The sequence below is a fragment of the Zootoca vivipara genome, chromosome 16 (assembly GCF_963506605.1).
Source record: "Zootoca vivipara chromosome 16, rZooViv1.1, whole genome shotgun sequence".
NCBI classification, from domain to species: Eukaryota; Metazoa; Chordata; class Lepidosauria; order Squamata; family Lacertidae; genus Zootoca; species Zootoca vivipara.
Window position 1 is genome coordinate 35,231,334 of NC_083291.1, and position 26,077 is coordinate 35,257,410.

Consider the following 26,077-nt stretch of genomic DNA (forward strand, 5'->3'; position numbering starts at 1 on the left):
GGAGGAAGAGGAACAGCAAAAAGTAGGAGAATAGCAGAGACAGAGCTAGCTGCTCTCGCACCCGGAGCGGCACACATGCTGTGCACTTGGGTGGGGGGGCTAGCTGCCCGCGGCAATGTCACCTCCCCTCAGGGATGACACCTGGAGAACAGCACTTTCCCCTATGTACCATCTGGAACCTCAATATCCTCTTCAGAGGCCTGACTCTGAATGTCCCCAAACGAAGGCGAGGCAGGTAGGCGCTAGGGATAAGGCCGTATTGGCCCTGGTCCATCCCCCCCCCAGCTAGGTTTGCCTGGTGCCATCTTTTTTGGCCTTTTCTGCACCCTTCTCTTCAGCCAGACCTTTTAAAAACAGCTTCTCAGCTTTAAACTTTAAACAGGAAGAAACACCATGGACAGAATAATTGTCACACACAGGAAGAACAAGGATATAGTTTGAGTGCCTCACTTGTAGTATTATAATTTAATGTGACAATACAAATGAGAGTTGTTATTTTGACCAGAGTGTAATTGAAATACTGTAAATAAGATTTTGGAACGCAGAAATAAAGTAAATCATCAATTCTAGCACACCGGGGGGGGGGAACCTAAATTATATGATTTGGTATCTGAATGCTTGGTATTGGTAAGTGTATTATAATTTGGCATTGTTATAATGAGACTATTATTGGATTGTAATTGAAAACTAATAAAAATTATTCCCCAAAAATACAACAATAAACTGTGTTTTAATCAACGTTTCAATGTTTCAAAAAGAAATAGATTGTGAGCCACCCAGAGAACTTTTGTTGTGAAGTGTGGCTCTACAAATAAAGCAAGCCCAGCGAAGGGGAAGCAGGGGTCTACATACCTCATGGCTCGGAGGGCCAAGCGGTAGGCCAGCTCAGGGTCGTACGGCAGCATGGCTGTGAAGAGGTAGCGAGCAAAGGTGTGCATGGGAACAGTTTCACGGAAGACGACCTCCCCAAATCCACTGAAGGGTCCCCCTGAGAGGAACAGGCAAGCGGGCGATTAACAGATTGATTACCCAACTCAAAGCACTTTGCCCAAGAAGAGAGGAGAACAAGGGCAAGCGGACAGCGAGCCACCTGGGGCTGGTTTGCTCCAGCTGGTATCACTGGTCCTTCTCTGTATCCCAGCAGGCCGCCACCGCAGAGCAGTAACATCACGCAGGGCCCCAATCCCCAGGGGACTCAGCATCCCCAACACAACCAAACCCTCTCTCTCTGCCAGCGACTCAACATCTGGGATACCCAGCCAGATGGGCGGGGTATAAATAATAAATTATTATTATTATCTGAGCCTGCATCCAACTGTCAGCATGTTGCAAGTCAGGTTCATGTTCAAGTGATGGGGACAGATAGTGGCTGGCCCAAGGTCACCCAGGGAGTGTATTATTATTATTATTATTATTATTATTATTATTAATTATTATTATTATTATTATTTATTAATACTCTGCCCATCTGGCTAGGTTTCCCTCTGGGCAGCTCCTGGCAGAATATTAAAAACATGATAAAACATCAAACATTAAAAACTTCCCTAAGCAGGGCTGCCTTCAGATGTCTTCTAAAAGTCAGATACTTGTTTATTTCCTTGACATTTGATGGGAGGGTGGGTGCCACCACCGAGAAGGCCCTCTGCCTGGTTCCCTGTAACCTCACTTCTCGCAGTGAGGGAACCGCCAGAAGGCCGTTTTGTGCTCGGAAACTTATTAGCTAGGGATCATGGGGGTTGTAGGCCAAAACATCTGGAGAGCTGCAGTTTGGGGGTGCCTGTCCTAGTTCAACGTGTCACATTGCCCACTGCACCACACGGGTTCTCTGTTAAGCACCCGGCATTGAAGGTGCTCAAGAGGCCTTCTACCTTCCCTGCACCCTATCCACTTCTCCATTGCCCAAGAGCAAATCCCTTCCCGCTACCCTGGGAGACCCTCGCTACCTCCTCCGCTCCTTTCAGAGCCTGGTGGGGTAGTGTCTACCACAGCCCAGCCCACTGCTCCCTTACCATCCAGGAGCAGGGCCACCTGCTTGCGGAGCACAGGAACCAGCCGCTCGTCCAGCTCCATCTCGTCCAGGAGTCCAATCAGCTGCTCCTCACTCCGCACCACTTTGTCCTGGGCGTAGAGCCCCTCCGGCATGGACCTCTGCTGCCCGAGCCCCAGGAGCGCCACCTCCAGGGCCAGCATGAAGTACGACTCGCCAGGACTTGAGGGCACTGGAATGTGCTGGTAGAGTGCCTTCTTAGGCTCCGATGCAGAATCTGGGGAGAGGTGGCACAGGTAGGACCACAGAGCAGGAACAGAGCCCCCAGCCCTCCCTGCCAGCACAGCTGTGCTCACATAAGGCAGCTGCCCCTCCACTGCAGCAAGCCTGCGTGGGGCCATGCCGCAACCTGGCTAGACAACGGTAAGAAGAAGAAGAGTTTGGATTTGATATCCCGCTTTATCACTACCCGAAGGAGTCTCAAAGCAGCTAACATTCTCCTTTCCCCTCCTCCCCCACAACAAACACTCTGTGAGGTGAGTGGGGCTGAGAGACTTCAGAGAAGTGTGACTAGCCCAAGGTCACCCAGCAGCTGCATGTGGAGGAGCGGAGACGCGAACCCGGTTCCCCAGATTACAAGTCTACAGCTCTTAACCACTACACCACACTGGATCTCCACACTAAGCTCTTGCACAGGCACAACCCAACATGTGCAGAGCCACTGGTGGAGGAACAGGGGAGCGCGGGGAGCGCACTGCCCGTGGCACCATCAGGGAGGGGGTACCATCGCGGCCGCCCCCTGGACACGCACCACACAGCCCCCACCACGTCAGGGGCCACGCCCCCAGGACACACGCCACACCCTGCAGGCGGCATGCCACGCCCCCAGGATGCACGCCACACGCCCCCCGCGGGGCAACGTGCCACGCCCTAGGGATGCACACCAGCCACGCCCACGCCTGCTCTCCGCCCCCCCCCCCAGTGCCGAAGCATGCAGCTTCGCCACTGTGCAGAGCCCTTTCCTCATAGGGCCCAAATCATTTGCCCAAAGTGGTCTTTGGTTATCAGAACCTCAGCTACGGTCAGGTAATCTCAGGTGGATCTATAGACCAGGCGCCAGTGATGCTCAGCTATGGAGAAGGGCCTTGCAGCTCCCCCCACCCACCCTCATTTTCTCCATGTACCCACACAGTACCTGGGTAGAGGGCCAGCACCTCATCATCCATTCGGCAGGCCTCCAGAAAGGTGCGGCAGAGACAACCGATGGGGTCCAGAGGGTGCCCCACCCATCCCTCCAGGTTGGTGATGCTGGTTGTGCCTTTGTGCAAGAGCTCTGGGCGGCGGAAGAGAAAAGGATACTTCAGTCACCAAGCCCCAAGCCAAAGCAGCCCCACCCCAAACGTCAGTCCCCGAAAACAATGCTGTGTGCTTAAGCAGTCGTGGAAAAGGCCGGCAGCTCCAGGACCACCACTGCTCAAATTCACAAGACGGTGTGCCTCAACTTTTCTAACACCTCTGCTGCTTTCAATGAACAGAAATCCACTGCGACACATGGCAGTTCTTCACCAGCAAGTGCATTTTTGGACCAGGAGAGGTGGTCCATTGCCCACTCTGGGACCTGACCTCAGCATCACCCTGAAAGTAGTAGAGAGCCTCTGTCCTTCTCCAAGCTCCAGTGTCTCTTTTGCAGCCCGGTGCTCTGCTGCAAAACTTTGCCTCCTTCCCTCCTTCCTTCCTTCCTTCCTTCCTTCCTTCCTTCCTTCCTTCCTTCCTTCCTTCCTTCCTTCCTTCCTTCCTTCCTTCCCTCCCTCCCTCCCATCCCATCCCATCCCATCCCATCCCATCCCATCCCATCCCATCCCAGTGTGCTAAGCCCCGCTTGCCTTTCTTCTGTTGCTTGTAGCTCTCCAGCTGATGGCGTCGCTGCAAGCGCATGGCGTTGACCACAGCCACAGCCAGGCGCAGGGCCTCTCGGGGGTAACCGTGGGAGCGCAAGGCGTCCACTCGCGCGCAGGCCATGGGGAAGGCATCGCCCAGCCAGAGCGGGTGGCCCTGGGGGTCAAAGCCCAGCTTGTCACTTCCACTCTTCAAGGAGACACCATAGCAGTCACTGCTCAGGATCTTCTGCAGGTGACAATCGCCCCAGCGAAGCTCTGCAGCCTTGATAGCACGGCCAAAGACGGTCTGCCGAACACCAGCTGCCAAGGAGGAAACAGGCCAGAGCGGGGCGGGTGAAAATTATGGAAGAGTTTGGGCCCAGAAAAGCACCAGACTCCTCCTCCTCCGACAGGAACACTGGTTTAAATTTAACTGTAAAGCTTTTCTAAAACGTAACTTCATTCGATAACAATTTACGTTTCATATTAAAATAGAAACAGATTCTCAGTGCTAAATTTTGTTTGCTTTCGTCATCACAAATGTGGGCTGCACAAATCTGGAGCTGGATATATATTTGAGGACAGGGCACCTCTCCAAAAGGAGCACTGGGACAATGGGGTCAGGAGCTTTATGGGTATGCACAGATATATAAAATAAAAAAAGAGACAATCCTCCTTATTTTTCTCTTTTGTCAGCAAAGAGCTGCATACCAAATTCTCATAAATTTGCTTGTCATTGCATATCTCAGTAAGATCTTAATGGTGATATGGCACTTCACACATGTTACCTCTATAGATTAGGGCTGCCATATGTCCGGGGCTTCCTGGACACATCCGGGAATGGCGTCCCAGTGGACTTTTGCCGAATCAGCAAAATGTCCAGGGAACCCCAGACGTATGGCAACTAGGGCGATTTTTAAAGAAAAAAGCTGGTTTGTTTTTTTAAAGGTCTACAACTTTGTCCGGATTTTCACTTTTGGGACCATGGCAACCGTACCATAGATCATTGCAATAAATCCTATATAGTAGGTCACAGGAGGTGGAATGCATGAGTGTTATATGCAGAGTCCTGACTGCAACAACGTTCCCCCCAAACACACTCCCTAGCATACTGCCTGTGACAATGACTTTATTGACTACTAGCCATGATCTCCAAGAGATTGTAGGGGAAAGCAATCAAGCCCAGGACCAGGAACTCTGACCACCCCCCACCGGCCCCCAACGTTCTGGCCTGGGTTTCCCTACCTGCACTGCGGTTTGGGTTCGGCGGCAAAGTGCTGTTGGCTCCGCTGCTGTCGCAGGAGTAGTTTCCCTCCTCCAGAGGACAGATGTCCAGCTTGTTCCACTTCTTCAGAAGCTGCAGCCACAATGTCCGCTCCTCCAGCTTGCAGTGAGGGCTCAGGACCACACAAACCCACAAGGCGCCTGGGGCACAATGAGAAGGGGGAGGGGGAACAGCCAGGTTAACAGCTGTCTGTTTTCTGAAGCCAGATTAAATGTTTTCCCTTCTGAAGTGCTATGGGGAAGATTGGCTGGTGTCCCATACCAAGATAGGCTGTGCCCATGTTCCCAGGGTGTTGAATGTATGGGACACATTTTATTGCATTGTAATCTGTATAAAGGGACCCAGGTGGCGCTGTGGTTAAACCACTGAGCCTAGGGCTTGCTGATCAGAAGGTCAGCGGTTCGAATCCCTGTGACGGGGTGAGCTCCCGTTGCTTGGTCCCAGCTCCTGCCAACCTAGCAGTTCGAAAGCACGTCAAAATGCAAGTAGATAAATAGGAGCCGCTACAGCGGGAAGGTAAACGGCGTTTCCATGTGCTGCTCTGGTTTGCCAGAAGCGGTTTTGTCATGCTGGCCACATGACCTGGAAGCTATACACCGGCTCCCTTGGCCAATAATGCGAGATGAGCGCGCAACCCCAGAGTCGGTCACGACTGGACCTAATGGTCAGGGGTCCCTTTACCTTTACCCTTACCTTTAATCTGTATAAACAGGGTTTATACAGAAGCGACTAAGCCGCTTCTGGCAAACCAGAGCAGCGCACAGAAACGCCATTTACCTTCCCGTTTGGAGCGGTACCTATTTATCTACTTGCACTTTGACGTGCTTTCGAACTGCTAGGTTGGCAGGAGCTGGGACCGAGCAACAGGAGCTCACTCTGTCGCGGGGATTTGAACCACCGACCTTCTGATCGGCAAGCCCTAGGTTATGTGGTTTAACCCACAGCACCACCCATGTCCCCATAAACAGGGTTAGACAGCATCTAATCAGGACAGCATCTAATCAATCCAATACTAACAGAACAACCTGGAATGTCAAGGTTCTCCTTGAGGGTAAGTTTGATACTATTACACTGTCTGTAGCAATATTCCTCTTGGAGGCAGTAAAAATCAGAAATCAGTATGTACAGCCTAAAGCTCCTCTGTTGGCTAGCAAGGCTGATTTTACACCTCAATAACAATATACTATTGTTGAACGGTGATTTTGGGTCTATGGACTGCAATAAAGCTGTGTGATAAGCCAGGAATCAGGCTCACTGCCTTAAGGCCACAGGGTGCAGCAATTGCGCTGGGGCAAAGCAAACCACCATATTGCTGCCTGGAGCTCCAGTATGAAAGAAAGACAGCAACAAACAACAAAATATCACAGTATCTAGCAAACAGGTTGCAGCAGAACTGGGAGGATTCAACAAAGCAGGGATACAGAAGGCCAGGGGGTTTAAAGGCAAAATATAGGGGCATCTCTAAGGGCAGAATTCTGCTCAAGGAGTTTTGGCCAGCACACCCCAAGAAACTGCCTTCTCTTCCTCCCAAATCCCACACAATGTCATCAGAAGGCAGGCTTGGGGTATTAATGACACGGCTACAGACTGCGTAGTTCCTTGTAAATCTCTCCATATAACGTTGCACTCTGCCATGGGTCAATCTTTAGACAGCTGAGAAGTCACCATCTTTGCTTAAGTACTGCCTGCAGGCTAAAAAAACTGTTTCAGATTTTCTTTTCTGCCCCAAACATGGAACTGACTGAAAGGAGAGAGTATGGGGGGCAATTTCAACTGAGAGTTCAGCCAATCGTGGAATCAGTGGATGTTATCTTTTTTAAAAATATTGCTTCTTTAACGTGCTTCAACACTGCAAACTGCTCACATCATTTTGGCATGGGATGCGCTTTAAAAAAAAAACACCAAATGAGGCAAAGCAAGTCCCACCTCCGACAGCTGGGATTTCAGTGGGCTCTGCCCATATTTTCAAACTTCTCTTTGCAATCCTAAGGACTAGAAACCTCATTTTAAAAAAAAGACAAAGGTGAGGAGAGAAAGCTGGATAGTTCTGCTGGTGTGAAGCACACAGCTCCTGGTCATAGATTCTCCCTTGCGTAAGATGAACTCACCTAGTTCATCCCAGAGTTGCCGGCACTTGTCAGTCATGCCAGCCCCTTGCTGCCGCCAGAGGGCCAGGCGTGGATCCTGCAGGAACTGCTCTGTCATCAGGATGAGCATTCGTGCGCCATTGGAGTCTCGCATTCGCAGCATTTCCCTCACCTGGGAAAGGAGAGAGGTTAAAACTGGAAAGGAGGCGGCCAAGGGATGCAGAAAGCAACTGCATCTTCTCTCCCAAAGATGTAAAGCCATGTGGAGACAACTGTCACAAACCTCTCCACCTACTGTCTGAGCCCAGCTACCCTGAGCCCCATTCCCTCCTCCTTTGGGCTGTGTTTGACACCTCAGCACTCAAGAGTCCTGCATGTCAAAACGGCCAGTTGACTTTGCCCAGTTGTCAGTTATCACCATCTTCTCCATGTTGCCGGCATCTTTCTACATCCCCAAATGTCAGCAACCCAACACTTTTAACAGCTCTGTCTTAGAAGGAACCAGAGGTAGGGGGGGAGGGCTGCCCGAGAAACCTGATCTCTTTAGGAACAGGATGAAGGAACATAATAGCTCTTAAGCCCAAGCAATGGCAACTTTCCATGCCACACACTGTATGCCCCCCCCCAGGCAAAAAAGGAAAAAAAGACAGCCCTAAATGAATGGGCAGAGTCGCTACTCCACCGACCAGGCACTGCAGGCAGGGGAGAGATAATGTGGCTCAGGTGGCACTGTGGGTTAAACCACTGAGCCTAGGGCTTGCCAATCAGAAGGTCGGCGGTTCGAATCCCTGCGATGGGGTGAGCTCCCGTTGTTCGGTCCCTGCTCCTGCCAACCTAGCAGTTCGAAAGCACGAAGTGCAAGTAGATAAATAGGTACCGCTCCGGCGGGAAGGTAAACGGCGTTTCCGTGCGCTGCTCTGGTTCGCCAGAAGCAGCTTAGTCATGCTGCCCACATGACCCGGAAGCTGTCTGCGGACAAACGCCGGCTCCCTCGGCCTATAGAGCGAGATGAGCGCCGCAACCCCAGAGTTGTTCACGACTGGAGCCAACGGCCAGAGGTCCCTTTACCTTTAATCATGCCCACAATGATGAGTAAAGGAGGAAGCAGAGCTGGGTACACAAATAAGAGGCTTTTACCTTGTTGAACATGGACTGGAGCTGCTTGCTTGCCCCGTAGTAGCCGCCATTGGAGAGGAGCTGCTTCACCTGCTCTTGGATCTGCTCCTCATCCAGGTGCCAGCAGTTTGCATCCTCAATGCCAGCACCAGCTGTGGGGTCTGGGGCACCTGGCAAGAAACGGCCAAAGCATCCATTGCTACACACACCCAAGACCTGACCCAGTTGGGTTACCCACGAGTGCGCCTAACAATAAGTGAACCCAGTTTAACAAAAGTGAGTCGAGTTCAACCTCCTGTCCAGTAAAGTGAAAAGGGGCAAACGGTGGCTGAACGAGGTGCCTTTGGGGAGTTGGGGGCGGGGAGAGCGTGACCATCGTTCTTTTGAACTTCAAAAGTGAGAGGGGACGTTTGCATGCATAGACCGTGATCCCTTCAACATAAAGGTTTTGTGAATATATAAATGTTTGTGCACGAGAGTGAAACTGAAATGGGTCAACACGCCTGTGCAGCTGAATTGTGAGAGCTGCTGTGTCTGGCATTGGAGCTGAGCTTGGAAGCAGAGCTGGAATGATAAGAGATAAGACAACTGGCCCATCAGAGGAGCTCCTTGTGCACCTGCGCAAGGAATAGAAATACAAAGCTTATCTGATGCTCACGGAATGTGAGTATCACTCATGCAGAACTAGACTTATTAATATCTCATTATATAACTGTTGCACCAGTGTAGCACTGTGGCGCTGTGGTCTAAACCACAGAGCCTAGAGCTCGCTGATCAGAAGGTCGGTGGTTCGAATCCCCGTGACAGGATGAGCTCCCGTTGCTCAGTCCCAGCTTCTGCCAACCTAGCAGTTCGAAAGCATGCCAAGAAGTGCAAGTAGATAAATAGGTACCGCTCCGGCGGGAAGGTAAACAGCGTTTCTGTGCGCTGCTCTGATTCACCAGAAGCAGATTAGTCATATTGGCCACATGACCCGGAAAACTGTCTGCGGACAAACGCCGGCTCCCTCGGCCAGTAAAGCGAGATGAGCGCAAGCAACCCCAGAGTTGCCTGTGCCTGGACTTAACTGTCAGGGGTCCCTTTACCTAGCACTGCTAGTCTACAATACAGCAGATTCTCTCTTCACCCTCTCTTTTCTGTGTAAGAGGTGGTGTCCCCTTGTAACAGTGGCGGCCATGGTGAATCAGATCTTTGGCCTTCACCTGGCAGTCAAGGAGAATTTAGGCACTTCCTTCTTGGCAGCTGACATGGAAGAGCCCCGGCACCCAACCACCCACTCCACGACCAAGAGGAAGAAATGGGCAAGCAAGGGATGTTGCCATGCACCCCTCGTCCAGACCTTGCCGCATCTGCAGCTGTCCTGTGCCCCCCCCCCCCGCTGCTTCCTCCGTCTCCCCTGGGGACCCGAGCCGAGTTCCATACCATGCACTCGGTTGATCTCGGAGCCAAGCAGCAGGATCTCATCCGCAAGCCTCTGGGCGGTCGGCAGCACCTCCGTGTGGTGAGCGCTGATCAGGTACTGCACAAATTTCTGCAGCTGGTCCCGGTTCATTTGGGACAGCGTTTCGGAGATGGGCAGGCGCAGCTCCACCTGGCGGGCATGCCGGATGCGGTGCAGGGACAAGGCCACCACGTGGGCACAGTAGAAGATGTCCCGGTTGTCGCAGGCGCAGCTCACCGACGTGATCTTACAGCGGTCAAAACTGATGGAGACATGGTAACTGTGCTCAGGCTCACTGGGGCCTGGAGGCTCCGTCACAATCCCGCTCAGGTGGAAACCTGTGTGTTTAAAAAGGAGGAGGAAGAAACGAAACAAAACAGTCAGTGAACATACAAGGTGTCTGCCCCTGACCAAGAGGACTAAAGGACCAAAAAAAATGAGGACCATTCCTGCCTGCCTTTCCCCAGCAGGGAAGGTGAAGGCCTGGCAGACAGTAAGCAGGACCAAATTAATTAAGACAGTGTTTCCCAACCTTGGGTTTCCAGCAGTTTTTGGACTACAACTCCCATCATCCCTAGCTAGCAAGACCAGCGGTCAGGGATGATGGGAACTGTAGTCCAAAAGCAGCTGGGGACCCAAGGTTGGGAAACACTGAATTAAGCTACAGAAGGGGGTTAGGGAAAACCAGTCTGATGGGGATATTTTTAGGGGACTAGCGTTTGGCCATGAACACAAATCCTTGCCCTGAAACCCTCTATCTAGCGAACAGACATTAAGGGAAACTGACAGGCCAGGAGTCCAACCACTTAACTTTCACCTGCTCAGTTTGAACAAGGAGCATCAGTCCTCTTACAGGCATGGCCAAACTCGGTCCTCCGGATGTTTTGGGACTACAATTCCCATCATCCCTAAACACAGTTAGCTAGGGGTGGTGGGAGTTGTAGTCCCAAAACATCTGGAGGGCCAAGTTTGGCCATGCCTGGCTTAGAAGGAAGAAAAAGGAACAGGACAAATATGGATCACAGAAATGCAGAGTTGGAAGGGACCCTGAGGGTCACCTACTTCAACCCTTTGCAATGCAGAAATCTAAAGAGCCCAGCCCACGGCAAAATCCTTATTCAAAAAATTCACAGTTAGTCCCCTTCAGGGGTGACCCTAGTGCAGTGATGGGCAACCTTTTGAGCTTGGTGTGTCAATATTCGCCAAAAAACCGAGCATAACTCGGGTGGTGTGTCAATTCGAGAAAAAAACCATAATTTCATGATATTTATAGTTTAAATAACAAAAATGTATAATTGTAATATATAACTGTATTTAATAAACCAAAAACTAATTAATTAACCAAACCAAACCAAAAACCCCTTATTTATCACAAAGTGTCCAGAGTTGTTGAGCTTTTTGGGGGGAGCTGCTAACCAAAGTTTTGGAGGTTTTTGGGGGGAGGGGTGCAAAAGTTGCTTTGTTTTTTTGGGGGGGGAAGAGAACAGAAATAAATGACGAATAATACCTTCGCTGGAACTAACACGCAGCACTGACATAGTCTGCCAAAGCGCCAAAAAAACCAGCACAGAAAGGGTTAAAAAACCAATCTCTTGCTACCAGCAACAGTGGAGACAAGCTGTAGGAGGAGCGGGAGAACAAATGGAGGGGGGGGGGAACCAACAACAACAGTGCGAATGGGCCGATGGGGCGCGTGCCAGCAGTGAGGGCTCTGTGTGTCACGTCTGACACGCGTGTCATAGGTTCGCCATCACTGCCCTAGTGCATAATTTAAAGCAGGTGGTTTTTAAAAATTATTATTCATTAAACAGATAGGCCACCCTTCATCCGAGGATCATGCGGAGCTGCTGAAAAGCTGGAGGAAATCCCATCCACTCAAAAATAGGTGAGCTTGGCCCAGACCTGCCTGCAGAGTCCTGATCTTGATTGCACTGGCCCTGGAAGTGGTACCAGGCAGGTGCCCCGCACCTGAGCGAGGTGGAGGAAGTCATGGGAGGTGCAGCTCAGCTGCATTGACCAAGTGGGTGAGTCACACATAGATGACGAAAGCAGGCACACTGACAAAGCAGGCGGGGCCCAAGGCCACACCTGTAGACCCTGGTGCATCACAGCCCAAGCACAGCAAAGGAGGACACCTTGCTGGTAGTGCCAGCTAGGTCATACGGACCAGTAGGGTGACTTACTCTAACTGGCCCCACACCCTGCAACTTGCCCTCACCTCTCTGGCATGGGGAAGCTACTGGCTACACAGACAGCAGACAGGCACAACCCTGTCCTCAACGAGAGAGAGAGAGAGAGAGAGAGAGAGAGAGAGAGAGAGAGAGAGAGAGAGAGAGAGAGAGAGAGAGAGAGAGAGAGAAAGCAGACCTAGAGCTCTGCAAATTGACCTGGACTTCCACCCTGGCACAGCCCAGGCACAATAGGCAAAGTCGAAAAACAAACAGCGCCTGCCGGGGAAATTTTACTAACAGCCTTAGGTATAGGGCTCCATAAGGACATATCTGGGAAGTCCACATTTCAGAGATCACAAGCACCGTTTTTGTACTTGCTACTTTGGTACTCCCAGTCCCGTTAACAGCATGTCTGTATCACAACACCAATATGTACATCTGTGGTGCAGCAGAATGGATATTACCCAATTTTGTAAATATCTTTGTTCTCATGTGTTGTAATTCACTCTAAAATTCCCCCCCTCCTAAAATATAAAGCGGTATAGAAACAAAATTATTAATAATAATAATAATAATAATAATAATAAAATAAATATAAATATAACCCCCCCCAAAGGCACCTGGACATTCCATTGTGGCCACCACAACCTAGGTTTATGGTGCCATTTGGTGATAAGCTTATATATCTAAATTTCTAACACTGCCCCTGGCCATCAGTCCTTCTGACTGGGGCTAATAGGGGCTAGGGTCTCTGGCAACATCTGGACGACACCCCTTTGGCTACCCCTATTCTAGGAAAAGTGGGAACAAATTAAATACCTCATAATAATTCAGTGGAATAAAAGGTAAAGGGACCCCTGACCATTAGATCCAGTCGTGACCGACTCTGGGGTTGCGCGCTCATCTCGCATTATTGGCCGAGGGAGCCGGCGTATAGCTTCCAGGTCATGTGGCCAGCATGACAAAGCCGCTTTTGGCAAACCAGAGCAGCACATGGAAACGCCGTTTACCTTCCCGCTGTAGCGGTTCCTATTTATCTACTTGCACTTTGACGTGCTTTCGAACTGCTAGGTTGGCAGGAGCTGGGACCAAGCAACGTGAGCTCACCCCGTCGCGGGGATTCGAACCGCCGACCTTCTGATCAGCAAGCCCTAGGCTCAGTGGTTTAACCACAGCGTTTTCCTTCAAACTCCAAATGCTATGTAACTTGTAGGCCCATCTTCCGTCCTATATTCAAGAAACATGTCATGATGACTTCAGAGCTATAAGCTCAAGTTCAGTGGCAGAGGACAGAAGGGCACATAATAAAGGGGAACAAAATTAAAATAGCTAGCCCCCAGGAAATTAATAAACTAGACAATACAGAACTTCAAAACAACAGAACTTCTGTCAAAGCTCTTTGAACATTATTTCTAAAACATTAGGATAGCCAAATAAGAGAAGCAGTACATTTAAGTGGCATTTTCAAACAACTTTATTGCACACAGGGCTCATCTATACTTCCACTTGTTCTGCTGCTTTGCCCCAGGGAAAACCCGCTCTTTATTACTGAAATGGGGCAAACATCAACTGGATTTTCTGCAGACTGACGTATGCTCCAATTCAGAAGCAAAGAGCAGGTTTTCGAGCAGAAAGCAGCGGGGCACATGGAAAATCTCTGAGAGCCATGCCTTATAGCCACAGGACAAGTGGCAGTGTGGACAAGCCTTAAGGCTGCAATCCTAAATATTGGGAATTGAGTCCCACGGACTGCAAGAAGATCAAACCTATCCATTCTGAAGGAAATCAGCCCTGAGTGCTCACTGGAAGGACAGATCCTGAAGCTGAGGCTCCAATACTTTGGCCACCTCATGAGAAGAGAAGACTCCCTGGAAAAGACCATGATGTTGGGAAAGATGGAGGGCACAAGGAGAAGGGGACAACAGAGGACGAGATGGTTGGACAGTGTTCTCGAAGCTACAAACATGAGTTTGACCAAACTGCGGGAGGCAGTGGAAGACAGGAGTGCCTGGCGTGCTCTGGTCCATGGGGTCACGAAGAGTCGGACACGACTAAACGACTAAACAACAACAACAAAGCCCCATTGAACTTAGTGGTATTTACTTCTGAATAAGTCTCCATAGGTTTGTGCTACCACTCACTCCTGAAAAATGATGTGCATTGAGAATCTTGTATTAAATATAGCCACAAAAGTCTTTAGCTATTCTGTACATCAGTGTTGCCCTCATCATTGGCATAAACATCTACAGTAAGATGGAGAAGGAGCAGCTTTGATTAAAAGTTGTGTTAAAACAGAAACCTGTTGAAGCATCAGGGATCAGTCTTGGGACATATTTTAATCAATATTTTTTTTCCTCAGATAGGAGGAGTTCATTGATAAAGTCTATGAATGACAGGAGGTGAAAAGTCATTGCTTCTAAAGAACCAGGAGGACAAACTGGATTAATTCACCGAGCAGAGCAATGGAATGAAATCCTACAGCGGAAAGAGTTGGAGTCATACTCTGAAACTACAAGAGTTTTCTGTATTATTAGCAAAGGACTCATCGGCTGCAAATAACAAATGAGGAAAGAACTGGGCAGATCCTGCTCAGTCACAAAAGGCTATGAGCCACCAATGTGATGCAGCTGTAAAGGAGACAAATGTAATTTTTGGCTGTATGAGACGGAGCACTTTAAGCAGGAAGCATTAATGCGTTTGCACAGGCCTTTGGCAAGACGTCATCTAGAAGGCGAACCTGGCCACTCTTTTCAAGGAGGAAAAAAATCCAACAGGAACAGAAGGAAAAGTCTATAAATAATTATCTTATTTTAAGGCAACGGCAACTATAAAACAATATGCTAAAAGATACCGTAATTGATAAATCTAGACTGGCAATTTGGAGATGGGACTGAAAGGTGGGAAGAGGTAGGGGCTTCTCCAGTATCCCATATTTAACTTCACTTTTGTGAGTTGCCTAGAATTATCTGCTCCAGAATCACCTGAAGACACACTGGCCTGGTTTGAGCAAGACCAGGCATCCCCAAAGTCAGCCCTCCAGCTGTTGTTGGACAACAATTCCCATCATCCCTGACAACTGGTCCTGTTGGCTAGGGATGATGTAAATTGTAGTCCCAAAACAGCTGGAGGGCCGAGTTTGTGGATGCCTGCGTAAGACTGACTGTGTATGAGCAGCACGTGATCCAAAGCAATACCGGTATGTCAAGAATATGGTTATTGCTTGAGGTTTATTTGGGGGGAACTGACAATGGGCCCATGTTCAGAAGAGCCTCAGAGTTGTTTTTAATCTGTGGCTAAGCAGGAGAAGGGGCGAAATGCCATAGGAACAGCCCACTCACAATAAACCGCAGCTTTAAGCTACCGTTTAATGCGACAAACAGCCTTGGATGCTGCATGCATTTAACTGACGGTGCCATTAATAGAAGGCCCTGGCTTGGTGCTACGGGGTGAGCTTAAGGACTTATTGGACTCCCAGCCCTAGGACTCTATGGTAAAGGTAAAGGACCCCTGGATGGTTATGTCCAGTCAAAGGCAACTATGGGGTTGCCTTTAAACTCCAGCCCACCTGAAGCTAGCTACCTCTTGACTTGCACAGATTTCACATCCGTTATAATATAAGCGGTAACTCAAGCCTTGCAGGGTAGGTTATCATTTCTGCTTCCATATGACTCAAATCCAAAGTCTCATCTGAAGTGGTAACTTTTCTGGTTTTGATTGGAGGCTTTGAAGCACGCTAGTGGCAAGCCAAATCTCAGCTTAGGTCTAACAATGCAGAAGAAAAAGGTGACAGGGTGGACTGTACCACTTCAGATACGGATGGGGGTGTCATCTTGAAGGATTCCCCCAATTCTTCTTATTCTTAAATCTCTTGGCAAGTCTTTACACCTGATTTGTTGTATGTTTGCCAAGAATTCTCTTTATTGTCTTAGCTTTTTTGCTTGCTTGCTTGCTTGCTTTAACTAGCAGAGAGTTTATTACGCACAGGAGCATTTGGAAGCAGGATTCTAGTCACCTGCACCAGAGCAGTATAGCCCGTGATCCCTTTTCACCATGCTGCAAGCACAGCTCAAACTCCAAAGCCTCATTTTCATTAAAAGGCCAAGCTCTGCTCTTGTACAGCTCAACAACTCGCTTGAATAGCAATACCTGCTGCATGCATAACAAAACAGCTGTAAGTCCAAAGGACAGAAAGGACTTTTGTATTCAAATAACGTGTGGGGGTAGTATCCAAATTAATCAGCTCTCGGCACATTTGCTCTCTTTCATATCTAAGTTTATTTAGGGAGATATTCGTCATACTCCCAGCAGACTGCTTGGACCCGTGTTACAAAAAATGAAATACCGGTAGTTAAAACATCAAATAAAACAATCCAGATCTAAAACAAATTCAAGCTTCAAGGAAAATATTTCAGATCCTTCTCTAAGTGACATTTTGCTTACCCCATATTTATTTACCTACTTAATTTATTTAGCTGCCCCATAGCAGAAGAACTCTAGGAAGCTAGCGTGGTCTAGTGGTGAGAGTGTCAAACTATTAACTGAGTCACAGCCTCCTAACCTACCTCACAGGGTAGGGGGTAAGAATGGGGGTGAAGCACGCACTCCTTGCAGAAAAAGATAAATGCAAGAAATAAGCTCTTCTGCTTATTTGCTTGAGAAAGCTGGAGGAGCCAATCAGACGGAGTTGTCAGTCATCAACCTGGCATCCAGAGATCTCCATGCAGTTGCAATTGGCAAAATGCGCCTGGCTAATTTCTAACACTAGCTCAGGGATGGTGCGAGTTTTACTCCAGCAACATGTACAGGGCACCTCAGTGGGCATCCATGCGCTGCAACTACTCAAGATGCAAACTCATATTTGAGGCAGAATTATTCAAACATGCGCGCACACCACACAGTGACTCTCCACTGAGCATGCAGACTGCCTCCATTTATAAGCACTGTCTTTGAGGCAACTTTTGAGCAAAGATAGGCACTGTTCATGCTATCTGTTCTTGGTTCCCTGTATGTTTCCGAGCACAATTCAAAGTGTTGGTGCTGACCTTTAAAGTCCTAAATGGCCTTGGTCCAGTATACCTAAAAGGAGCATCTCCACCCCCATCGTTCTGCCCGGACATTGAGGTCCAGTGCCGAGGGCCTTCTGGCGGTTCCCTCGTTGCGAGAAGCCAAGTTGCAGGGAACCAGGCAGAGGCGCCCGCCCTGTGGAACGCCCTCCCATCAGATGTCAAAGAGAAAAACAGCTACCAGATTTTTAGAAGACATCTGAAGGCTGCCCTGTTTAGGGAGGCTTTTAATCTTTAATCGATTATTTTATTCTTCTGTTGGAAGCCGCCCAGAGTGGCTGGGGAAACCCAGCCAGATGGGTGGGGTATAAATAATAAATTTATTTACCGTGTTTCTCATATTATAAGACATGTATTATATTTATTTTTTCCTCAAAAAAACACACTATGGCTTATTTTCAAGGGATGTCTTATTTTTTTTCCTCCTCCTCCTGCCGCGGCCGGCATTGCTGCTGTGCCTATCACTATGTCTTATTTTCGGGGTATGGCTTATATTCGTTGAATGCTTAAAAATCCTGCTATGGCTTATTTTATGGGTATGTCTTAAAATATGAGAAACAGGGTATTTATTTATTTATTAATTATTATCATTATCATTATCTAATGAAGCAAGCATGTGTGCTTCATTTGCAATGAAGCACACATAGCTGAGCTGCCCAAAGAACAGGGAGATGGCTTCAAGTCCCCTCACCCCCATTTTATAAAAAATGGGCAGTTAAAGATGGCAGGCAACTAGAAACTTTAACGAGGATCAGTTACCAGAAGGTAGCAACACTTGCTGCTCAGACATATACACTTCTGAACATGAAAGTTATCCAGGTCACAGCTATCGCAAGAATAACCCTCAAGTAAAATTGTCTTTCCTTAAAGTTATCACTGGCACAATTCCATAGCTTACTCACTGAACTCTTGTTATGCAAAGAAAAACTTCCTTTTGTCTAACATGTCTATCAGCCAGTTTCACTGGACAAGCCCTGAGTTCCAAATGAGACACATTTTACTCTACACTAGGCAGGCTTTTGACAGAAATACCTTTCCCCTTAGTCTTTTCTTCTAAATGAAAAGCCCCAAACACTTTAACCTGTTCCAGTAATAGGCTCTACCCCGATTTAATTGCTCTTTTCCCTTTTAGTTCTAGAAAAGAAATTGAAAAGAGGCAACCAGAACATTTTGGCTAGGTGGTGCCCTCCAGGTCTTGCTGAAACACAAATCCTAGCACCATTCAGTATGAGCCATGCTGTCTGGGGCCAATGGGATTTGGGAGTTCAAAACATTGGGAGGGCAATTAGTTATTCACCCCAGATTTACACAGCATTTTAAACAGTGTTAAGAAACTGAGATGTGAAATCTAGGAGGTAAATAGCACCTCATTCCTAAATTATGGGCGCAACAACGGAATGTCTACGCACACTTTTTTATAACGAGAATACAAAACTGAAAATGAATGAACTGCAGCTAAAATATTATGTTCATTTTTCACATGCAAAAAACAAAGCCATGCTTCCCCTGCCCACCCCCCTAATATTCTTAAGAGGGTCTCTTCTCCAGTCTTCAGAGAGTGGCTGGAAGTGGGGAGGCAGAAAAAGGTCCCCCTTACCTTCCACTCTGCAGTTCTAATCTGAAATCTTAGGTCCACCACTGCGCCCGGACCTCAGAAACGGCTTGCGCTAATGAAATTCCTTGTCGCAAAATGCGCCTAGAACAATGGGAGTTTTGAACGCTGGTTTTAAAATGTTGAATTTTGACCACCACCCTCAGGTTATCTCCCCACTCCCATCCCATGTGCAAGCACCCTCCCAAGAGAGATACTGATTACTCTGAGCAGATTGTGCTCCATTAGGACTAAATCCGGCTTGAAAAACTAAGAACATAAAATGAGTCTGCCTGATCAGGCCAATGGCCCATCTAATCTAGCATTCTGTTCTCACAGTGGCCAACCAAATGCCTGTGGGAAGCCTGCAAACTGGACATGAGATCAACAGATTATTTTGGAACTGTAAATGTGTGAAGAATCTCAAGATCAAAGAAAGACTTTAACAAAAGGTTATGTTTGATCTGCATCTAGTACATAAGTTCCAGATTTGTTGTCTTTTGGGGGAAAAATTGTGATTTTTAGGGGAAAGTCAGCACCAAGTCATTTTTATTAAACAAGATCCAGCTGTTAAATTACTTCATCTTTCTTTTCAGAGAACTGAGAGCACTTTACCTACTGCTTGGCCAAAACAACACCGAGTAGGAGGGGAAAACCAGGGTTGGGGATTCTGTGGCCTCCAAACGGTTCTAGACTCCCTTCAGCGCCAACGAGCATGGCCAATGATCAGGGCAGATCATTCAACATATAGAGAACCACTGGTTTCCCAACCACCCAATTTAGATGTAACACAAGGACTTAATATGTGACCCAGAGCTAAAATTCCAGAACTTGTTTCCAGTGGCAAGACTTTACTTTAAAAAACAGTAGGTGCAGAATGCCATTCCTTTATTGAGCCAGCACTATACAGAACACAGATCCAATATTGAGAATGGCTTTCATACCACAGTCTTGCTTCTCTGTTTTAACTCTGTCCAATAAATGCTGCAACAAGCAGTTCACACTTTTACTTTTATATAAACCAATGGCTTAGATCCAAACTAAGTTAGTTGAACTTGGGTCCCAAGTTCATAACCTGAGTTTTGCAAATCAGCCAAACTAAGTCTGTCCATGGTATTTAGGGAGCAGATTTCAAGTACAGCGGTACCTCGACTTATAAAGACGATCTGTTCCGCGACAGTCTTCGTAAGTCGAAGTCTTCAGTTGTCGAAGCGCCCATTCTGCGCATGCACGAAGCGCGATTTTGTGCTTCTGCGCATGCGTGGACCGCAGAACGCGCGCGCGGGGCGAAAAGGCTTCCGGGGTTGCCGACTTCGGAAGTCGAAGCCTTCATAAGTCGAGGTACCACTGCATTCCAAGAGCACATATTGTCTTGATGTCTTTACAGTCTGTCCTGCAAGGCAGGCCAGGATCATGCCTATGTTGTGGGTGCCGAGCCCCAGGGAACGGTGGCTTGTTTAAGGCTACCAAGTTTATGGCTGAGGTGGAAGTTGAACTGGGGATTTCCTGGCACGCAGCTCCCGCTCACCAGTTCTACTTTTGGCTTAGCATTGTTAGCAAGTCTGTAACATTTGCGGCAGTCATATGGGGCAGCTCTGAGGACTTGATGACATGGCAGTCTGCTCAGCTCAAGCAGCTTCCAAGATCCCTTGAACAGGTTAGGGGGGGGAGTTGCAGGCAGGAAACCCAAAATACCATGTTGGCCTTTTTGTTACCAAAAGACTCGGTGCTAGGCTAGGGGCAGGAAGAGAAGGAATGCAAATCTAGTATTGGTGGCCAGAAATCTGAAAGCGGAAGCCTGTCTCCTGAGCACTGTTACATAGCAGAATGACCCTGTTGGTGGTGGTGAGCTTCACATCTATTGTACAGAAATGTTAAAATAGTTTCCAGTCTTTGTTGGGCATGGTTGTTGCTGTTTTTTGAAAATCACACATGTACTAAAAAGGGGGAGGGAGGGAGGAAGAGAGCCTGTTTCGCCAAGGTTACATCTGAACCCTTGACCTTCAGTCTTGCGTTTCAAGGTCGCATCACTGGGATACTATATTATGCCAAAATCTCGAGTTCTAGCCACTACAGAATAGTTAATGTTCTGTTTGCTTTTATATGACCAGAAGACAGCAGATGGTAGGTGGTAGGAGTACAGCAACTGCAGACTGAAGATGGGCAAGAAAGGACCAGAAGTGCTAGAACCGAGACAGAACAGAGCTGCTGCCAACGAGTCTTGCGACAAAAACAGAGCAAGTCCTAATGTTAGTTCTATATTCTCAGCATGTTTTGCATGTAACATTCACGAGGTTCATTTGCTGTAAAACACACTAAGCATTCAGATGAACACAGAATATTAACTCTCAAATGCTAGCATGCCACTCATAAGATGTGGCACAAACTCAAGTAGACAGGAAAGTATCATGGTCCTCTAAATACCCTTCTAATAAAGTAAGGGCTACTGAAACGCAGTAGGAGCAAGAGGTTGTCAAGAATATTACATGGGCTGGAGGATATTCAGCACTAACCACCTGCCACAGTCTCTGCCTTACTTAAAGACACAGCCACAGATTATCCAAATACTTCATGGCTTGCACACGCACACATTCCATACAATTAAATCAATGAGAAAACCTAGAGCAGGGCTTTCAGCGGGGCATTTCCAATTCATTGCAGCCTCACGAGGCTGCAATCCTATGTCCACCTAACCAGGTTGGCATCCGCCTGTCTCAAAAGACAATGGAGTGCACCTGCAGGGGTGAAGTCAAACTGCTGAATTAGCAGCACTGAAGTGACCTCTCCGGGGCACAAGCTTAGGCAGCGTGTATGGTGATCCTGGGCTGCCCAGATGACAAGACCCCTCTCTCGGCTTTGTTGATGTGGTCCAAAGGAAAGCAGAGCAACACGTTTGGCACCAGCTTGGCTGCAGGAGTTGCTGGAAGGAGGCGTACAAGGCGCCATCCAACCGTCTAAGGGACTCCACTCCGAATTTGTGTATGGCTTACTCCTTAATCTTTTCTTCTCCCAAACATATCCCACAAGGCAGCAGAGGTTTAGGATCAGTTTTCCTTCTCCTAGATGGGCTACCTTCCCAGGTTGCCGAGCCCCATCTGCCTCTCACTTCCCTCTACAGCACGTGCAGAAACCGCCTTCTTGACTATTGGACCCGAACCACTATTAGTCTCGTCCACTCGATCCACCGAGCCTTTCTTCACATGCAGGGGAAGTCCCCGACTCACCGAAGGTTTGAGACCCATCAGCTGCCCTCACCTGGATTAGCCAGCCAGCCAAAGTCGTTCGCAGGATGTGGCCGCTGTTGCATGCTAACAGCTTCTAGGAACCACAGGTGAGTGCTGAGTGCAGGGACCAAAGGTGGACAAACTACCCCAGAAAGAGCATGACGTGTTCCCCCACCAGAGGTACGACCCCTCCCCTAACACCCCACTTAACCTGGGGAGTAAGACCAGTAAGGCTTACTTCTGAATGGACATATATAGGATTGAACTACAGTGGTACCTCCAGTAGTGGACAGGAGGTGCCTATTCTGTGCATGCGCGGGGTGCGTAGAGCGCTTCTGCACATGCGCAAGCGGCGAAACCCGGAAAAATACTTCTGGATTCGTCGCTTTTGCAACCCGAATTTTACGTTACCCGAGGGTAATGTAAGCCGAAGTTCTACTGTACAAGTCATAAATTCAACTACAGTATGTGACATTTGAGAAGATAATGTCATTGTTTTGGTTTTTTTTAGATGTAAAGTAATAAGTGCTGGCCTGGGACACTAAAGGAGAGCTCAAATAAAACAGCTGTTACGAAACTGCCCAATGCACTTCTGTTAATGAAGCAGCGTGCGGGAAGACTCAGCAGCCCTTGTGTTCTAACGTGGGCAGACACAAGGAAGAGACAGGAAGCAGCCCAAGGCTCATGGGACAGAAACATAGCAAGGATTTCATGTTCATTAATGCTGAGGGCTCCATTCTGGCCATACATATATGGGGCCAATCCCCTGCAGGATGCTGACAGAAGTCTGCAAGCGTCAGAATTCTGCATTGCAGGGGGTTGGACTAGATGACCCCTTGGGGTTCCTTCCAACTCAATAATTCTAGGATTCTATGAGGGGTGTACACAAGAAGCAAGTGCTGGTATTAACACAAATACATTATCAAATGGATGACTTTGTAAAGTTAAAAAGTGAAGAGATTTTTTTGAGCCAAAAGAAAGCCAGTTAGTCGGCTAAGCTAGTCACTTCCCTTCCAGCCCAGTTCACAGATAGCCTATTAATATTTCAGCAACAGTCATCAAGGATCCACCCGCAACTAATCCTGTTATTAGAGAAGTTTTTTTCTGCTCAAGATCATCAACAAGTGCCTGGTCCTGTCAGGGATGTGTGTAGTTCCGCAACTTTACTGCCCAGCTACAGAATCCGAGGCCACAGTTTGGCAACCTAATGAAGCCTTTTCTTTACTCAAGGAAGTCTAAGCCTCATGTTTGTGCAGAAATGATCAACAACAAAGCAAGAGGCAGAGATTGCAACTGTCCAGGACCAAATACTATGCAGAGCTCCAGAGTCCAATTCTTCCCATAAGACACTATACAAGTAGACGGGGCCACGCCGGCCTTGCCTGCTGCTCAGTGCCTGATCATGATTACCCACAACACACCCTTCATTAATTCATACAAAACGGGCATATAAAGAAAGGACATAGAGGGTGGAGCTTTCCTACAGCAGCGCTTCAATTTTGGTATACCCCACCTTTGGTTACTTGAAGATTTTGCAGAAAGCTCCAACAGATCATTTGGACATAAATTGGGTCGCTGGAATAGGGGGAAAGTTGTATTTTTGTGGCGGATACACTCTGTTTTATTTAAACATCCCCTGCCCCGACACTGATTGCCTCAAAAACATTTCCTCTACAACCTAGGTCAGGGGTCAGCTAACTTTTTCAGCAGGGGGCCGGTCCACTGTCCCTCAGACCTTGTGGGGGGCCGGACTATATTTTGGGGGGCGGAAATGAACAAATTCCTTTGCCCCACAAATAACCCAGAGATGCATTTTAAATAAAAGGACACATACTACTCATGTAAAAACATGCCGATTCCCGGACCGCCCGCGGGCCGGATTTAGAAGGTGATTGGGCCACATCCAGCCCCCCCCCCCCGAGCCTTAGTTTGGGAACCCCTTACCTAGGTCTTGGAACAAACAACAAAGGACAAACAAACAAACAAACAAACAAAGGATAAAGGACAAACAACAAAGGACAACCCTTCCCAGGTTGTCCTGATATCAGTCCCCCTTTCCCTCTGCATCATCCAGCCCATGCCACCTAAAACATTTGCAAAGTTTCTGAACCCAGACAGACAACACAGGAATATTTAAAGCAACAAAAACAAAAAGGCACGTGACTTGGGACATCAAGTAACTATAGCCTTGATCATTATCCCCTTTGTATGTTAATCCAAGAATGGCAAGAGTGCAGCAACCTGCCACATGATCTTACATGAGCAGCTGTTAACTTGGCTTGCCCCATTGCCTTGGAAACCTCTATGGTAGCAGTGAGCTGCTACCTTGCTCACTCACGGTTGCGACAAACGGCAAGATCACAAACCCTTGTTTCCCCAGCCTGTCTACATGAGAAATAAGACTGGCCAGTTAGTCGAATGCATGTGTACTCAGAAAAGTCTGAATTTAAGAGTATTTCCTCCCACATACATGCATATGCTGAAGTGCCATTCCAGACCTTTCAACTGCATGCAAGCAGAGTTTTATCACGGCTTTAACTTTGCCACAAGGATTTTCCTTTGCTCAATGGGACATCCCCTCCCTCTCCTCCCCCCCCCCCAATTGCTCCAGCAGCACAAAGATTTCTGCTTGTGCAACAGAAAGCTCTCCCCCTGCATGCCCCCCTCAATCTATTCCAGGGGGTTCCCCCAACCCTCTGGAGCAGTGCGCAAGATTCATCCAACACAAAAGCCACTTACCTACTTGCAGGACACGGTCAACAGCACCCGACTGTAACAAATTTAGGCCACGGTTAAAGGGCACGCGTGAGTCTCGCTCACCCTCCGGAGGGTGATAGCCAAGGGATGAATACATGCATATTTCTCGCTCGCTCCGTGGGAAGGACCAAAAAACAATGCGCTTCTGCACAGGTTCCGGGACGCGGGAGAAACGCTCTTCTACCTGGATGAGAGGAATAAGATCACCATTAGGACTATAACATCCTGGGACCAGGGATCCGAATGACAACTGTCTCCTGTATAAACCCATTCACCTCTTAGGATCATCCTCCAGGTGTCATCCTTGCAGCCCCAACCTTTAGACCCAAGGATGAAGTCTTTTCTGTGGTGGCACCCGAGTGATGGAACTCCCTCGCCTGAGATATCTGCCAGGCACCAACTCTTAGCTTTTACACTGCCCTGTGGTATTGCAGTGTTGGACTAGGACCTAGGGGGCAAGGTTCAAGTCCCCACTCAGCTGTGGAACTCACTGGGTGACCTTGGGCCAATCACTGGGTTTTTCCATGACTGACTTGGTTCCTTTTCCTGTTAAAACTTCAATGTTTTATATTCAGAGCTTTACTTTTATTGCTATTCAACTGTCAAGCCTAACACAGAAGATGAGATTCTAAATGTTTAATACATAGGTGTATCTTTCGGCCCTGGCCACCCCCAAACAAGCCTGCTAGGCCCTCTGCCTGACATCCTGGAACACGGATGCCATAAACCGATACAGTGGTACCTCCGGTTGTGGACGGGAGCCGTTCCGGAGGTCCGGTCGGATCCCGAGGATTTCCGCAACCTGAGGACCGCTTATGCGCACGCAGCAAAACCTGGGAAAATACTTGTGGGTTTGCCGCGCGCATATCCCGAAGTTTACGTAACCAGAGGGTTACATAAACGGAGGTACGACTGCATACACTTTGACCATCCCTTGATGCAGCAGGGATGGGAAAGCTGGCGCTTGACGCCCTCTCATCACCCCTAGCCAGCAGGGCCAGTGATCAGGGTTCATGATTGCAGCTGGAGTTCAGCAACATCTGGAGAGAAACTGCATCGTCTGTCTGGGCACAAACACCATATTTTCATGACACCAGGGTATGACTAAAAATCTTTTCAAATTCCTAGACACCAATGTGGTCAAGCAGATGGATGGCCAGCTATTTGGGCTGCTCCCCCCCCCATCCCGTCCCCGCTGAGCTCTCTGTACTATAAGAAGGTGCCTAGTGAATTGGGATTCCTAAGTATTTGGTGGGGTTGAGGGTGGAGACTACATGATACGGGAAGCCACAGAATTGTGACAGGCCTGGGAAAGGAATGCAAATGCTTACGCAAAGATGCGATCGGCAAGCATCATCTACCGTAAACCAGAGACATAAAAAGCCATTGTTGTGACTTGTTAGTAGCCCATAGCTCAGAAAAAGGAGAGCAGCTATGGTGACAGTAAGAGCTGTTCGACAGTAAGAGCTGTTCGACAG

The 26,077-nt window shown here is 48.3% G+C and overlaps 1 protein-coding gene across 1 annotated transcript in view; it reads right to left on the reverse strand.

Annotated features, from left to right (window-relative positions):
* The window catches only part of ZSWIM4 (zinc finger SWIM-type containing 4), a 39,966-nt gene that overhangs the window by 5,976 nt on the left and 7,913 nt on the right, over positions 1 to 26,077 (reverse strand). Inside the window, exons 2-10 of the mRNA XM_035141102.2 lie at positions 24,582 to 24,783; positions 9,775 to 10,131; positions 8,374 to 8,522; positions 7,258 to 7,408; positions 5,110 to 5,289; positions 3,871 to 4,185; positions 3,183 to 3,320; positions 2,010 to 2,264; positions 853 to 988 (exon numbers count right to left, since the gene is read on the reverse strand). Of these exons, the coding sequence (XP_034996993.1) occupies positions 853 to 988; positions 2,010 to 2,264; positions 3,183 to 3,320; positions 3,871 to 4,185; positions 5,110 to 5,289; positions 7,258 to 7,408; positions 8,374 to 8,522; positions 9,775 to 10,131; positions 24,582 to 24,783 (1,883 nt within the window). The remainder of the gene's footprint in view (positions 1 to 852; positions 989 to 2,009; positions 2,265 to 3,182; positions 3,321 to 3,870; positions 4,186 to 5,109; positions 5,290 to 7,257; positions 7,409 to 8,373; positions 8,523 to 9,774; positions 10,132 to 24,581; positions 24,784 to 26,077) is intronic.